This window comes from Poeciliopsis prolifica, unplaced genomic scaffold, assembly GCF_027474105.1.
Source record: "Poeciliopsis prolifica strain line A6 unplaced genomic scaffold, Auburn_PproV2 SCAFFOLD052, whole genome shotgun sequence".
Classification (NCBI taxonomy): domain Eukaryota; kingdom Metazoa; phylum Chordata; class Actinopteri; order Cyprinodontiformes; family Poeciliidae; genus Poeciliopsis; species Poeciliopsis prolifica.
Window position 1 is genome coordinate 3,670,800 of NW_026562427.1, and position 18,028 is coordinate 3,688,827.

The following is an 18,028-nucleotide window of genomic DNA, read 5'->3' on the forward strand; positions in this document are numbered from 1 at the left end:
CAGGGGTCTGTTGGTAGGGAAGAAAATAAGTAAGATTGAAGAGCTAAATAACATATAATTGAAATTGGAAATATGGACCTTATGCCAAGAAATCAATTTGTAAATACTTTATCCCAAAGTGTTAATGATAGCCGAATTAAATGTAATGATGACTGATGCTAATTTAAGATACTCTAATTGCTCCCTGAGAATGTTTCATCTTTATCTAAGCATTGTGAGTCTGATTAAAGGCGCAGCATGAAAGGGTTCATAATGGATTGCTGATTGCTGAAAGAAGACATTTGTCAGGACAAATCTCACCCACATTATGGATGTTGTTGGTAGAAAACTGTCAGTACAAGATGTTATGCTTCACTATGTCACAAACGTATCGTCTGAAATGCAGGTGACAAGACTGCAGATGGAACCAAACCTAATTAGCACCACATTTCCAACAGCCCTTCTAAGAAGTCAAATTTGTTTAGTGGATACTCCAGTGTAGACCAGTTGTACCAAACTTAGAAAATCAGTGACAGCTCTCGCAGTCAAAGCAAAAACCATCGCTGTTGTTGACAAAAATATAGAAATAAAACTTTTGCTAAATTATTGCGATTGCCATAAAATGCTTTTTGATTTTCTGGGATTTTTTTTTTTTGGGACATCATAAGTTTCCTAATAATTTTGCTTCTAAGGATTTAAACTCAAATTCATTTAGTGAGTAAGTAGCTATAAACTATTTTGTTTGACAGCTTATCATTCAATTATCTTTCTCCATTAAATCTGTTTGCCTGCTCTGTAGAGAAATGGTTCACTTTCACATCTAATCAGCAATTTATAATTCTTTGAACATCCTAATATAGTGAGCTGTTTTATTTCATTTATTATTTTTTTTATTAAACTACCTGTTAAAGTTTTATTAGAGTTCTCAAACCCTTAAAGTAGAGAACAGAAATCTCTACCTCAAGTTAGAGAAAGAATGAAATATAAATAACTTTGCAGATTCTATTTTCTTTCTCCGTGCCTGAAAATTTCTTCTTTTTTTTATTTTTTAAATCAAATGCCATCTTTTTTCTGACTGTGCAGGAACACTCCGGAATGTCTTTTGAGCTACCGAGTTTACCATTACGGTAAAGCAATCTATTGATGAATCCATAATACTGTTTTAGAAAGAATGCACTCAACACCAGATACTTAAAAACTGCACAGATGTCAAAAAGCTCAAAATTTCAATAAATCGTCTATTACCAAAAGGTTATAAGGAGAAACGACATGATTGATGGGCATGGACAATGCATGCATGGCTAAACAACAGAAGCAGAATAATGCTGAGAAAAGGTCAAAGTCGGGCCACTCATAAACTTGTGAGAACTCCATAGAGAGAAGAAAAGGAAGTGTACTACAGTCCCACACAAAATAACAGCAGCCTTATAAGCAAACACGGGCTGAGCACCTCGGTGCAGAAGAATGAATAGAGGTCAAATTCAGCCCGCTTGCATTACATACGTGCATAGACACGACATGTCAAAGCTTACCTCTGCAGATGGGCCGGTCATCACTCCAGCCCACATAGCTGTCTGTCACTCGGAGGCAGCTGATGCTCTTTGAGCCTTGCAGCTCGTAACCCTCATCGCAGGAGAAATGCACTGTCGCTCCTCGCCTGCAGTCAGCGAAAGCACAGAAAATAAATGAGCTAAAATGTTGGAGAACCAGGAAAACATATTTACTGATAATACAAAAAAAAAAAAAAAGTATGTATGTATATTTTCTTAGCCCTACTGGCTTTGATTTAAAAACAAAATGACACAAATACTGGATACAGATGATGCCCATTTGTCTCCGTTACAGGTGACCACTGATACAGACAGTTGCTTTAACAGGAAACAAGGCTTCATTGCCCCTAAGGCAATATTACTGTCTCCCAGAGGGAAGCTATTGCTGTGCTGTGGCTAAAATAGGAGGGGACCTGAATCTGCATACACATTTGAGTCATTTGGTTTGCTTCTCATGAGGAAATGTCTGGCACTGGAGCACATTTTTAAATAAACACCAGGAGGTTGCAAAGCCAGATGAGCTATCAAAAGAAATGTTGCTTCTTTCTTGTTTCAGCCATATTAATTTAAATGAAAGGCAAAACTAAATTATCTGATGCTGTTAGTGTTCCTCTTGTTTACCTGAAGTCAGAGCCTTTTCTTTTTCCCCGATCCGGAATCCCAGGATCTGGACACATGTTGTGTCCTTGAGCTACACCCATTTGAGACACTATTGACAGAGAACAAACAAAAAAAGTATTGATTGTTCAGCAGGTCAAGGACAAAGTATTTATTTTCCTTAAATCCTGTGCCAAATGTTACAAAAATAACATACTGCAGAATGCATGGTTCGTTTTACACTAAATGCTTAACCACTAAAAAAATATTCTCCATAAGGTAAATGTGATTAAATGAATGTCAGTTTTTTGTTTTTTTTATTTTTATGGTTTGCATTTTAGAATTCAAGTTTTTATACATGCATCTTCTGTTTTGTTTGTCCACTATGTTTTTTTATTTCTTTTGCCAGTATAGGTTCACTTTCTTTGTGATTAAAATGTAGAAGTTTTATGTATTTATGTATTTTAAAAAAACTGGGAAAGAAATCAAATCAAACATCTCGATAATTGCTTATCTATCTACAGACAAGTTTCTTCAAAAAAAAAATGTTTCTTCAACCACAATCTCTAAATCTCTGTTTAATCATGTCATTGAGGGCAAAACAGTGAAGTTTCAGTGTCAAGAGGGGTCAGGTAAACTTGGCAAAGTGGGTAAGCCCTGACTGACTGCCAGGGGTCAGAGTTCTGCAGGGTCCAATCAATGGGACACCTGCTCTCTGGCCGGAGTCGCAGACTAATGCGAGACTGCTATAAATTCAAAACAAGGCTCGGCAGTGTCAGCAGAGCTTCCCAGTGCTAAAATATGTAATAAACTCTGAATAAATAAAGCTGGAAGAAAGCTGTTTATTGAATTTACTTCAAGCTTTTCTGGGGAGAAAAAAAAAACACATTTTGAGAATTTTTAAAAGAACATAATTGTGAACTATTACAGCGCATTTAAAGAAAAAAGACAATAATTAAAGCTTGAAGGCTGGATTTGTAAATATACTAGATCCTGATAGATCTAACTGCATATTTACAAAGGTGCTGTGCCTTCAGTAATGTCCCTCTTAGTGCAATTATGTGACTCCTTTTGTTTAATTTTTCACAGAATAGCAGCACTAAATTACTGAATCTTGTATGTGCTTTTGTTGAATTAGTATTGATGTTTTTTTTTTTTCAAAAGAATTAAAGATGGGCTTCTAAACTTTGTGCTGTACAATTTACAGCCAAAAGCAGCATTATTTAGCAATAAAAAAATATCAATACAAAATGCAAAAGAATATTTGTTCACCTGTCTTCACAGACACACACACACTTGAGTGACATCCCAGTTTTAATCCAAAGGCTTTAATATGACTTCAGCCTACCCATTTTGCTGCTATACCAGCTTCAGCGTTTCCTGGAAGGCTTTTCATAAGGTTTAGGATTATGTTTATTGGATTTCTTTCCACCTCGCCGTCCCCCCATTTTTTCAGGAGCACATTTTTGAGGTTGATGTCAAACAAGAAGGCTTGGCTTCCAGGCTCTGCTTCAACTCATCCCAAACGTTTGGTCCGTCTAGTAGAGGTCAGTCGTGTTCCTCCACAGCAGACTTGTGCATCCTCGCCTTCGTGAGCCTCGCTTTGTGAACTGCTGTGCAGTCATGTTGAAACAGGAGGGCTCCATCCTCGACACGTTCATCCAATGTTGGGAATATGAAAGCGACAAATATCTATAGACGCAGTCTCCATGCTTTAAGGTTTGACTGCACAGGCCTGTCGTCATGGATGTGACTGAAACCCTTGAATTTAATCATTTTGCCGATTCCCAATACATTTGGACGTATAGGATGTATGTGTGAAAAAAGTCAAATGACTATCATTGCAACTTTTAAGTGACATTATTACTTTACAGAAGGAAGCATCCATTAATGCTACCTGAAACAAAACTACCACTTCTTCACATGTCTTCATATTCTTCACTGAGACTATTACAGTACTGATTGACTCAGTTTATCCATTAAAGAACTTGCTCACAATTTAAAGAGATTGCTTTGAGATCATCAACGTACAGTCTTCTATTTGATATACAGTAGAAGTACTCTTTTTCTTTTAATTTTATTTGAGCCAATGAGGATATCTGGAATGCCTCACAAGGTAATTGAGTTTATATGAGGGAAGCTCAGTGTCATTAAATCACACGCTGCTGTTCGGGATCTGCTCTGATTTGGCCTGTTCCTTCTACACCTCTTGGCCTATTAAAGTAATGAGCTGCTTGCACCTGTGTTTGAAGATTAGCACAAATTTGGGGTTTCACCTGTTCTACTGGATACTCCCACAGGCACTAATTATGATTCGCAAACAGTCACGAATTTACATGTCTGCAAATGTATCCCATAAAAAAAAATAAAAGTGTAATTTATTGGTAAAAAAAATACCTCCTGCATTGTAAATCGGTAGATATGATGATAAAATATCAAAATATACAAACAGTATACATAAAAAAATAAAATCTGAGTTTTACAGTAGCAACTGGAGAAAATAAAAATCAACACAACAAAAGGAGCTTTCCAGACAGAAGTGTCCAAAGAGACATCTTCTAGTATTTTCAGCTTGCAACTTTGTGTAGTTGTGGATGACCTAGTCCTCTCAGTCTGTTACTGTTCACATGTTTAGATATTGCTGAATGAAATTAATGCTAAACTGAGAGGACAAGAGAGGTGTAAAAATAGCAACGGAGACAATTATTGCTGTCTTTTCACAGGTACGAGTGTGTATTTAAACATCATCACTGTTTTTAACTGACTTTGATGCATAATGGGTACTTTAAAAGAATAAGGAGCAAAGACAAAAACTTTTGACTTTGTAGTGATCGAATTCCAGGCACTTGAATCTATTTTAAGAGCAACAAAATATTTTGTGGCGACGTTTTTCCATTTTAATGCTTTCTTATCAACTTACATTGAACATATGAATTGATCTTTGTCAAATCCAACATTTGGCAAAGATTTGAATCAAAATTGCAAATGGCAACCAACCTATAAAAAGATCAAACATGAGCTGGTTATTCGCATTACAGCCACAGTTTTCAATCTGCTAACATTTTATATCAGATCCATGCTACAGGTTAAGCTTTTGCTATTGAGATGCCAGAAAAAGCACCAAAGTGAAAGGCATCCACAGCATCTTATTACCCCGTTCTTCTACCTATCGCTGCGCACTGTCTGTCAGCTGGATGAGTGACACTTTTTTTCTTGCTCAAACGGAAGCAAAATTTGGCTTTTGGAAATATTTCTGGCTGTGAAAAAACAGTCATGGTATGGAAAAGAAAGGAGCAACAGCTATTGCTCTCATTACCATAATGTTACTCGAAAATTAAGCTTTGCATGCAGATTTGTTACGAAGCAGGTGGTAAAGTGGCAATAAGCTGGTTACTCAAGCAGATAGCTCCACTAATTAGCTTAAAATATGCAAGCACTCGGATGATGTTATGATCCATCCTAAGGGTTAAACTAGGATGGATCATAGTGTGATATATACAGTACAGACAAAAAGTTTGGACACAACCTTCTCATTCAATGGGTTTTCTTTATTTTCATGACTATTTATAAGGCAATAAAACCACTTATTAACCTGACAGGGCACACCTATGAAGTGAAAAACCATTCCAGGTGACAAACTCTTGAAGCTCATCAAGAGAATGCAGTAATCACAGCAAAAGGTTGCGACTTTGAAGAAACTACAATATAAGACATATTTTCAGTTGTTTTACACTTTTTTGTTTAGTACATATTTCAACATGTGTTAATTCATAGTTTGATGCCTTCAGTGTGAATCTACAATGTCAATAGTCATGAGAATAAATTATATATATATATACTTTTAGCTTTATTTCACTCATCTAAAGCAATGTCAATGCTGCCACCCTTCTCCATGTGTTGGGTGAGGCAAAAACTCTGAAATCCTAAGTTAACTTCCATTAATCAAGATCTGTCAAAGTTACAGTATAAGTGCTGAGAATAAAACAGTATTGCCATGGCAAACCTATATATATAGAACAGCTGACAAATACGTACATAAGTACGTTTTGTTCCGGGAGGTGCAAATGTGCAGCGAAACTCTTGTACAGATCAGTGAAGCAAACTATGATTTTTCTAAAATCGTTGATTTTGATTCATTTTGATGAAGTGGACCACGACACTGGGCATCGAAGGTAAAAAAAAAAATAAAAAAATAAATGAATAAACAAAGATCTGGGTAGAAAGATTGCCTTGAGAAAGAGCTCACATCCACGTGGATGGAGGACAACTGTGATAGAAATACAGTCAGATTAAATTATTTCAAAATATAAAAAGTAAGACTTATAACTTACACACTGATATTTTATGGTGGTTGTCTTTGCTTGGCAACATCTTCACACCTCTAGATTTGAGTTCAGTCATCTTTTTCACTGTTGACAAAACACAGCACAGACACAAAGCATAAAAAGAGGAGTTTATAATGACACCAGTATAGTCATCTAGGAGCTTAATGACTGCAGCACATAACTTCCATGCTGCTGATTATAGCACTACCCACTGAGCTATGTTTACATCGATTTGGGGAAAGTAATTTATTAAGCAGCTAAGCAGCTGGATCATTGTCAAAATGTGCAAAATAGTAAAAAGGTTTATGTTTAGAATGATGGTGTTGTTTATTTTGATTTATAAGAATAAAGAATTTAGACTGAGGAAGAAATCTCAACAATCTGAAACGTCTTCATTCCTGTGGAGTCCTTGAGGAAAACATTTTTATTCAGATAATATGATTAATGAAGGAACTGTACAAACAAAGGATGTGGTTTAAGTAGTGGAGCCTTGTGTTGGCAGCAGAGAGAATTAAAGCGAAGTCATGATGGTATAAAAAGCTAACATTTATTCCTCAGTTTAAAAAAAAAAAAATATATATATATATATATATATATATATATATATATATATATATATATATATATATATATATCTTCTGCATTATCAAGGACCCAAATAAACTGTTTTGTCTCTTTGTGACAGTGGAATTAAGGATTATTTTTTGAAATGACAACCTTTGTTCTGTTTTGTATTTGGGGTTTTCCTTGTTCAAAGATAAATGAGTCAAAAAGTATTTTTAAGATGGTTGTGACAAAAGAAAAACAATTAAAACAATGTGCTCTCTTAACGAAACAAATAAATAAAATAAAAACAGCTTGTTCCTTGTATTTGGTGTCTAAACTGACAACAAATTCTGGTTCTAAAGCAATGTGCCAGCTTTCTGACATCGTTATTGACACATAAAAATGAATCTTGCGATCAAGCTGATTTCGGTGTTCAGATGATTAAAGAATGGATTTGAAGAACAAGGTAGTTTGAAAGAAGTTTTATGATATAAATATAGCCGCTTATAAATCATTGAATTGTTAAATCCTGTTTTTCTTTTTCTTCTTCTACTTTCTAAGCACACCATGGGTAAATTAAAAGAATCTCCTATCAGTTCTCTGTTAGAATCTGATCTTGGTCAACATTTATCAAACACCGAACCTGCAATTGAATAAGATTATATTTTACATTCTGGGCATTTCTCCTTTTTTATTTTGTAATTTTCACAGTACTCCCCCCGCTTCCAATTATCTTGCCGGTGGATGGCTGGAGGTAAAATCCTCACATATGACCATTTTCGTAGAAGATCTAATCCTTTTTCAGAGCTCATCCCCTCTTAGAGGTGCCCCCTGTGCTGCTAACAGTTATGAGGAAGAAAATGGATGCCCGTTGCAAAAGAAAGGTTTAGCGGGTGTGTGTGTGTGTGTGTGTGTGTGTGTGTTTGTGCGTGTCGATTCTGCATGTGTGCGTGTTTGGGTGTTTCTGCACAAAAGTAATTGGCTCAGAAGTGAGGATCTTGCCATCTTTTCAGAGCAATGTTGAGTCCTCTGCCAATACAGAAAACGTGCTTTGCTTCTTCTTCTACCTAAAAATGCTCAGAATTGGTAAATCGGCAACAGTTCCACGTGAACGAGAAAACCATTTTACAGACATTACCCAGCAAAGTTGTCACTAACCCTAGTTATGCTATTTGTAGATTTATCCAATAAACTTATGTTTATTTTTTTAAACTTCTAATCAAAATGTGAAATATTTTTACCGTTAACCCTTTGATAAACATTTACTAAACCAGAAATAAGGTTAAAGGTCATGACTAAAATTCTGACAACTTGAGTCAGAATTAGTATTTTTGGTTTTAACAAAAGTTGGAAATCAGATAGTAAAATTTTGTGCATCTATGTATAATATTAAAAAAGTTATAACGAAGGTGAGCACAGTACACGCAGTTACCAATATGTCCATAATACTTTTTGATGTTCTGTTAATGCATCTCTTTGTCTTACCCTGGTACTGGGCGCTGAAACCTCTCAACCTGTGGTTGCCGTCTGACGTAAAGTGAAGTCGAAGCCAGTTCTTGCTGCTGATGATAGGCGAGGGAAGGTTGGGACCAGTAAACCTGCAAAATGAAAAACAGAGACGCAGAAAATCATCAAGAAGTCTGTTAACCACAATTATCAGGTTACAGCAACACCGTCATCGTCTTCCTACATAAATTAAATGGTAAATTGAAGATATGAATCAAAGTTCCCCGTGTGTCTATCAATACATCCTACCTGAGCTCAGACACTCAGACAAATCTAACAAGCTTCTCTTGCTCAATATGTTATGTATTATTTTCCATTCAATCTTCTACTACTTGACACTGGGGATGCTTGTGCTTTGCTTTAGTGGCATATGGCATTTATGTAATCCATTATGTTTTGCATAAAATCAAGCCTAATGACACCCAATATCTCATAGCACTTGGCAGAAACTGCCAGTTTTCCCTAGTGATTGCCTTGTTTGTTTTTCTTAATTACACAAAAACTTGAAAATGAATGCATCCACAACTTAAGAGGTGGTAATGGGGTACTCCTAGAAGAGCTATCAAAGTGAATGTTTTGGTGCTTAAGAGGAAATGTAACATTAGCAACTTTTAATCAAGTTACGATCCCAACATTAAAAAGAACTAAGGCAAACCACTACCGACTTTTGAAGAAAAAAAAACAATTTATTTAATTGCTTTGGAGAAGCAATGGTGAATTTTACACTTAAACTGCCTCTTCATCTGTATTTTAATGAATTATTTTGCACATCATGCCCTTGTTCTGTTGTTGGAGCCAAAGTCATTTGGAGACACATCACGTTTTATCTTAAAATGCAGAAAAAACAAGCATGCAGCCACATTTTTCTGTGAACACATATTTTGTGTTCACAGAAAAAAATTGAGATGCATTTGTCTCGATGTGCAAATTACATTTTTCTTGATCTTATTTAACTTATTTAACTATTCATCTATACAACTAGAGAGGACATCTTGTAAGAAACATTCTTTTAACTGTATTATTTGCTTACACTAGTGGGTGCCCATGTTAACCAAGGTTACATTGAATACTTGCAGTATAAGATGTTAGATTTTTCATTGATGCCAGAATGGTAACCATGGGAGGAATATATAACACTTGAGATTGTTGAAATAACTCACTCTTCGTGTACATGTGCTCAGTTTGTTAAATAGAAATGTGACGACCCACTTTTCTCAGAACAGATTTTTCGTCAAAAAGTGACAGATGGCCCCAGGTGAAAACAAACAAACAAACAAACAAAACCAAACAATGCAAAGAAAAGCACACAGGTCGGATTCATCTTATGCCATTAAATATTTTCTTACTAGGAGTGCTTTATGTTTCAAACATGCTGGAAATAAATTGTTCCATCATTTGAAAAAAAAAATGTCTTTCTTATTAGTAATTTCAAGGTGAAAAAGGGTTAAGGACAACCGAGAGAGTCCTCAAAGCTACAGGCATGTCTCCTCTTGAGGAGTGAACTATAGGACTTGCTCTAAACACTGTAGAGCTTATTAAATATTGGCAGCAGGTGGGTCTGAGTGCATCCGCTCACAGTGAAGACTTCTAAATGAAGGCCTTGTTACAAAAAAGTGCACAAACACAGCTTCTGTTCAATAAAGATGTCAAGGACGAACTGTACTTCTGCAGTGCGCACAGAACTTTTATCAGCTTCACTGCATGATGTGTCATTTTTCTGATTGTTTGGGATTTCTACAATAGATAAAGTTTTCACCACAAAATAAAAGGCCAGTGTTTTTGTTCTTATTCTTATGTAAAGAATAACCACGCCACAATGTGGCTTGATATGAAAAGAGCTATGGTTCATACTCAATGTTCACATAAGTAGTTGTCTTTTACATCCATATCAGTACACACCAAACAAAATGTTAAAGAAAAAAACAGTGTAAAACGTGAAATGAGCCTTCATTTGCAAATGCAGGAGTATGACTTGAACAGGGTGATCCACCCAATTTTCTTGAACAAATGGCCGGGTCACAACAGAGTCATGAAGCAGTAAAGTTAATAATGTGAAATTAATTGGAATCTTGTTGGCAGAGAAGATGTAGATAAATACTGATTCCTAAGGCAAACTCTAGATGATAAAAAGAGTTAAGGATGAAACAAATATTGATACATCTCAGATGAAGAGAGCTCAGTGTTTAATTTTCTTCTTCATTTCTTGCTTTTTCCTGCTAAATTTCAAGCTCATTGTTCAGGCGAACTTTAGATACATACACAGTAGCTAGAGCTACTGTGTATGTAGGTCTAACCACACAACATGCATTTTCACTCTGCCAACTGTGACGTCCTTCAAAAGTTGCTAATGGACTTTTCCCCTCCACGCCAAACTGTCCGCTATCCTACATTATTGAAGGATATCCTTAACTCAATCTGGAAAAAAAAAAAAACACCCGCTGTCATTTGTGCCCAAAGTAAGCAAGAGAAGCGGATGCAAATGCATAGGCATCCATTAAACTGACTGACTAAACTGCACAAGCACCAATAAAATTTCCATTTAATTTGACATAAATTAACTTCCGACTCATTGGAAGGATTTTAGACAAACCACCCTCGTCCTGTTTTACAAACTTTATAGATGTAAGTGTCCATTTTCTAGTTTATATTATGCATTTCATGACTGCTATTCTCCATTCAAAGGTTAGGAGGTCAAATTATTCTATGCATAATCAGCAAAGGCCAGAGTTGAGGAGCCAAAGATCATCGGCTCCAAATCAAGATCAAAGTCTTTCAAAGTTTTTTTTTTTTTTTTATATATATAGTTTCATTTTAATATACCATGTGATGAAGAGACATAGATTTGTGTGTGGGTGTTTTGCTTGGGCTTAAAAGAAAGAGAGGCAGTTTCTTTGTAAAGAACATTCCCAATAATTGCTCTCACTTAGGGAGATCAATCAGAGCTCTGCTCAGTATGCAGAAACTGATGCTTGCAGCAGACCTCAGGGTCACAGTGACTTTAAAGCCAAAACTTTCAGCATTTTAATGAGATCATATGAATTACCGTAAACGAAAATGTTCAAACCACCACACCTATGGCAACAGTTAGTGTAATAAAAGACACTCTGCTTTTTACTCTTTCTTTCAAACTATTTTTCCCTGAGATAACATTGCTTCCTTATGAGGCAAAGCGACGACTTGAAAGCCCAGAATGGCAATGTTAAGGAAATGGACAAGTTGCTGTGACCTTCAGATGTAGCCATGGAAAGCACAAAGGAGTTTAAAGAAACCACTTCTGCGACAAACGTGAAACCCAAATCATTATTACTTTAACAATATATACACATATATTATCCAAGTGATCAATAAAAGCCTTCACTCACTCGAGAGGATGAGGCCAAAATACAACAAGAGGCCTAGAGGGCAATTATGTCTCATGAGTTGCTTTTTTTTTTTTCCTGAAATGAAGTGCAGAGTAGAAAAAAAAAAAAAAGAAATGTTACAGACCCTTCAGAGCCAACATGTCTACTCCAACCATACGCTCCCTGGTTCGACGGAGCCAATATGTCTCTTCTTCCTCCTCTTTCACTTCTCATGTGTTATTCATGGGCAGACCTTTGGCCTCATCAGAAGAAGTTGTTAAATCTTCTGAGAGACTCCTTTCTTCCTCTTCCCACAAAACATCTCCTGGCCTCAAAGAACATATAATAGGACACTGATTAAAGGATATTTCCTTTTGCGAAGAACGCGATTTTGGGAAGAACACTTTTCATCTTTTCTCCCACTCTTGTACTCCATTTTAAAAGTTCTTGCTTGTCTGTTATCATTTTTCATCACCCTCTAAAAGGCTCCCTGCGGTCACAAAAATGTATCAGTGAAAAGCGGCTATCTAAAAACCGCAAGCTTTGTTCGCCAGGGCTTGAAATAACCTGGAATGTAAAAAGCCTGATCGATCAAGCATCCTTAAGTCCACAACCAGATGCTTTATATCCAGTACTTGGGCTACATATTTAAAGACAGCAACGACATGAGGGTAAAAGTGCTTTGATCAAGCATTTACTCTGTCAAATTGCTTGGAGCACGTATATGACACACAAAAAAAAGAAAGCTTGAAAGCTACTGCGGATGTTTTATTTTCTAGGTAAATTCATAGTTAGTGGTATGGATATTAGGACTCCAAGACTGACTTCTATTTCAGATATTTTAAGGAAATGCTGTTGCCTTGGATGAAATTTCACTTTTTCCATTTAATTAATTTTCTTTCCTCTTCACTGAATAAGAAAAAAAAGACACATTTTCAGTGAAGTGGTAAAGTACGTTAAAAACTCAAGATCAGTCAAGGCTGATTGCACTGGAATTACACAAACTTACTATCCAAAACGCAATTTTATTCTTCACTTTTACGATATAAGTTTTACCTCGTGCCAGAAAACCTACATGATCCCTTGCAGGAAAGAAATACCTACTCAAGTAAAATCCTATTTTTTGGGCTTATTTGTTTTTTTTAGGTTTCAGAAAAAAAAATAAATAAATAAATCAAGACTGTACAAAGTGAGAAATAAAAATTTACTAAGGGTCTATTTAGTTATTTCAATAATTGGAAAGAAAGAAAAATTTCAAACAAATGAATAAATACATTTATCATAACTACATAAATACATGAGTTGGTGTGCTGTGTGAATTCTATGCAGATATTGCAGGAAAAAAGAAGCTTGTAAAATCTAGCATTTCAAGATCAATCATTTTCTACAGTCATTTTTCATTTAGGTCAATTTTATTTTTTATTTTTTTTATCCTTCTCTGTGAAATTGGGAATACATTCAGCATAAAATAATACAAATGCACTTCAGAGTCCATAATAAAAAATAAAAAAAGCTAAAATCTTATTTTCAAAGCTGTTCTGATTTGACTAAACTCAAAACAATGTATAATGATACATCACCTGTTAGTCACAAGTCATTGCTCATAAAGGATTGGTGTGCCACTAAATGAAAAAAAAAACTAAAACTAAAGAAAAACATTGAGTCAATTTCTTAGAATATTAAATCTGTAAAAAAATTCAGTTAAACTGTTTCATTCTAACCAAAAAGTGGAATGATCAAGGACTTAATCAGAATAAAATCACTCAGTAAATAAAAGAAACACGCAACAAAGCTAGAAAAAGACCTTAACAAATACAAATTTATGAGAGCTGATGAAGAAATTATACACTCCTAATATCGTGGATCACCTTCGCAGTTGAAGTACACACTATTTCCTCAGTTTCTTTTTTGTTAATTTCCGTCAAATCCATCACACACCCTGCATCATTGACCGTTGTCACCTCCCAAGCTGATAAACATGGTAAACACACCAATAATCGGGTGACGCTATAAAACAATGAACGTGTCTCTCTGTAATCACAGGCAGGATTCAATACGTGGTTAACGGAGAAAAAAAACAAACGCAAATGAGCTTCCAAGGTCATACTTAAAAGCAGCTGTGATAAGCGAGTGTTCCATGTAGATCTATCAAACACAACAATAAACAAACTCCAATAATATCCCGGGGCTGATTACAGGGACATTACAATTCTCTGCTTCAGGAGGCATAAGATATAAAGAGACAGAAAAGGGCTCCAAAGGAACCATCAATGTGTGGCTAGGGAAGGCAGCTAACACAAATGGCAATGAAATGGAAGAAATACCATCATTCTCAACAACTACTTTTGAATTATTTAGTTGGATTTAGGATTTGGCTCTAAACAAAGCCGTCTCCCCACGAGTGTCAATGAATAAATCCGGTAACAGCTCCAGCATTTAACCATGTCACCGTTACTGCTCATCTCGCGAGTCATGTTCGGTGAAGCATGCAAAACAACGTGCGAGAAGAAAACCGTAAAACAAATGAAATGCTGAAACTTCTCAAAACAGGATTTCATACAGTTGTTTTGGTGACATTAATAATTTCAGAATCTGTCAGTTTATGTTTGGTATTCATACAATGTTGGGAATTTTGCATCCTCGTCTTCTCCGTGTTTTTATTTGTGTTGCTCTGTGACTGGTGTTCAGGAGCAGGGGCTTTCTCAAAGTGACTCTCAGATGATGCAGTATGCGAGGAGACAGGTGAAACCATGCTAATGATATTGAACCTGGCAAAACTGTCACATCCTCCCAAACACACACACGGCTCGTTGTATTCCCCCGACGTCTCGGCATCCCTAAATAAGTACATCGGTACGTTTGGCGTCAAGCTTTTGAAGTATCTGTGTTTTGATTTATTTCTGCATGATTTTGATTAAGTCTTTATAAACGACATATGAGATACTTGGGATTCTGTGTTTATTAAAAGAGAAACTTAGAGCTTTGTTCATTCGAGCACATAGATGTCAGAATTTTCTTTCGAACTGTCCTCGACTTCAGTCGGCCCTCCCACATTAAGACATTTTAATGGAGACAGAATCGATTCAGCCTTCCTGCTTTGAACTCACTGCTAATGATTCAAGATTTAATTTGCCCATGTTACCTTTCGTCTATGTCAGTATCATTACGTGGTGTTTATTCATAACCACTTCATTCCTACCGCTTTGAATAACAAGAGTAAAAAGCCAAGTTGTTAACTCTGCAGGCATCCATAAACTGCTCCCACCAAGGGCAGGGTTTACTCAGACGTTGCTGTGGAGAGGTCGCGGGCGTGCGCCCCTGTCTGTTTTCCTGTATTCTGCCAAAGCTCTAAGTGATCATTATGTCTGTCATATCGAGCTTCTCCTTGACACCTTAAAAGCTTGCATTGCCTCACGCGTGCCGGGTTCATCAAGGAATTTCTACGGTGATGTGTTCTGTTATTGATAAAGTGCATAGGACAATGACGGGACACTTTCTCAAAAACCTGGTAAAGATTCAGCAACTCTTTTTATATTGCGGTTTCTTCATTTGTTCTATGTTGCAAAATTGAGAATAGAAAATGTCAACTTTGTCAGCAGAGGTAACCAAAAGGTATTTAATTCTCTCTCTGTTGCCATATGATGTGACTCAAATTCAGGCCTATTTGTTTTTTTAATTTATTTTATGAATTACAAATAATAACATTTTCTTATACCGTCTGCATCCATTTATCATGTTCAACAATTGTTTTCTTAGAACCAAACCGAAATTGCAGACCTCTCTCGGCAACACAGAAAATCTACAAATTACTTCTTTACAATACACATTAAATTACTCCTTAATTTAGCCATTTATGCACGATAAAGGAACCTTAATATCCCTTTTAGTGACTGATGATTAATAATTTGTATTAGGACGAGTGGATGACTCACAACATGCAAGAGAGTGACTTTTGTGAAATGCATTCAGATTCCTGTTACCTGTACAAACATATGAGTTTTTTAAAAAGCAACAGCCAAAAGAAAAGAGAACATACTTTTGTAGAAAGCAACATTTGATTTATTTTTTTTTTCTCAAAACTTCTAGCGACTTTTGTGTTTCTCTTGGTGAAACAGGAAAAAAAAAAGCAGAGTCATCTTCCTGCAGCGTTGCACTGTATGTTGCAAAATATTCACTGGAAATATTTTTGACCCATGTTTTGAACATTTTAAGTGCATCTCCGTGGTGGGCAGGACTGAACTGAAGTGCACCAAACAGGTGCAGTCGAAATGAAAAGAATAGATCACATTTAGAATGAGACAAGATGTCAACCAAACATCACTGTACTTCAGTTCTTCATCTTAAAGAAGTATGCATAAATTATTAGCACAATATTCCATATGTTTATCGCTGGATGTTTATCGTACAGAGAGCAGAGTCTCTGTACTATATGGCTGGATACAGTGCAAAGGTAAGATGATTGTGTTTGCAGGAACAAAATGCAACAACTATAAAATTTATGTAGCATATGTTGATTTCATCATTGAGAAACGCCTCTTATATTCTCACAGATTTTTTCAGGTCATTGTGGTCATTTAGTGTATGATTGATTTGCCAGCAGACCATCTGTAACTGCAGCGCACTGGAAATCATAAAACCTAATGGCATGCAAACCTATGTGGCTTTAAAAAGAGTAAACATTTTATATCAAAAGTGCTCAATAGTGCAGACTTAGTGTGCTAGCCCTGAAAGTGTAAACCCCAAGGCTCTACTGTTTTAAAGAGTAGAGTCCTTAATATATATCATAGAAGCAAGAGCATGAAGCTGTTTAATAAAAATGCAAAACAGCAGTGTGTTTAAATGATGTAATAGAGTCTGTCTATGTTTAATGTCAGATTATTTGTCCAGTAGTTTTTGGGGTTTTTTTTACAAGAGGCTGCTTTAATGAGAGGAACATTTGAGAGCCCAACTGATCCTGGAAGGAAGGGAGGAAGCAGAAACAGTAACATTCAAAAGGTCAGACACTTCTATTGATTCGACATTAGTGGGTACGAGTGTGTAAACCCGCAAACTGTGGATTTAGTAGCTTCTAACTAAACACTTAAGTTTTAACCGTAATGGCCAACCCCACCATCCATTTGCTACATTTACTCCTAGATTTCCCTAAGTAGTCTTATCTTTCCTGGTAGTTGCCATTGATTCCTTCCTCATTACCCACTGCACAACTTCCTGGCCGCTTTCCACGTGGAGAAGGAACATCAGATTAAAGCAAAGTCACACAAACATCTACAAGGTAAGACGCTTGGGAAAATGACAGAAAATTACTTCCAGTGTAACTTGAAAAGCTAATGAGAACATCTCAACCTGACCAATAAGTATTATCAAACTAGAATAAAATACAGTGGCCATTTCCCCAGGAGAGTCATGGCATGAAATGTCATTTAGGAAAACGACAAGCAGTTAAATGATAAACTTCCTGTTACTCTGACTTGTTGTAGTTTTGCCTTCTGTTTTCATCTGTATTTCCCACTGTCTATTGTGGCATTTTGAAGAATCACACACAGGCATGAAAAAGTCCACTATTCATATCTTTATCTAAGAGCCAGTGGTCATGCACTTGTAGGCAATTGAGCAAAACGAATTTGAAATGGCTCAAAAGCCTGACAGAAGAAAGTAGCAAGACAGTTTAGTACCTCGTGAGTGGATGAGCAACAGGAGGCAAACGGACTGTTTTTATCTTTTAGTTTAGCCGTAGAACAACTGAGGCGACAATTTGGTGAAAATCTAAAATGGGCCAAAACGTACAATTGACTGAAATGCAGCAGGGCAAGTTCATGAAGGCATCCAAACTCATAGTGTACAAACCTGTGACTTTTGTGGATGATTATAATCCGCAGTTGAGGCCTGGGGTGGCAAAGTGAGATCAAATCCATTTTGGAGCTGAAACCGTTTTATTGTTATTCCCAGTTAGTTTCCTCTTTCAGTATTGTCTTTGTTAGAGCAACATGTGCAGACTTTGCTACATTAAATAAATAAATAAATAAAAAATAAATAAACATGCCAGTTTGACAGTATTTTGAAAGCTTAGAAAGACAAATGTATCAATTTCCTATTCTGCTGATATTGTGATATGTTCTTCGGCTACATCGCCGCAGCCCTGGTTTGCAGTTGTGTTTTTTTCCCTTCATTTTCAAACCATGAATTG

The 18,028-nt window shown here is 36.2% G+C and overlaps 1 protein-coding gene across 1 annotated transcript in view; it reads right to left on the reverse strand.

Moving 5' to 3' along the window:
• csmd2 (CUB and Sushi multiple domains 2) overlaps positions 1-18,028 on the reverse strand; it is a 222,725-nt gene that overhangs the window by 106,280 nt on the left and 98,417 nt on the right. The window contains exons 6-9 of the mRNA XM_055058804.1: positions 8,483-8,595; positions 6,458-6,535; positions 2,151-2,238; positions 1,512-1,636 (exon numbers count right to left, since the gene is read on the reverse strand). Of these exons, the coding sequence (XP_054914779.1) occupies positions 1,512-1,636; positions 2,151-2,238; positions 6,458-6,535; positions 8,483-8,595 (404 nt within the window). The remainder of the gene's footprint in view (positions 1-1,511; positions 1,637-2,150; positions 2,239-6,457; positions 6,536-8,482; positions 8,596-18,028) is intronic.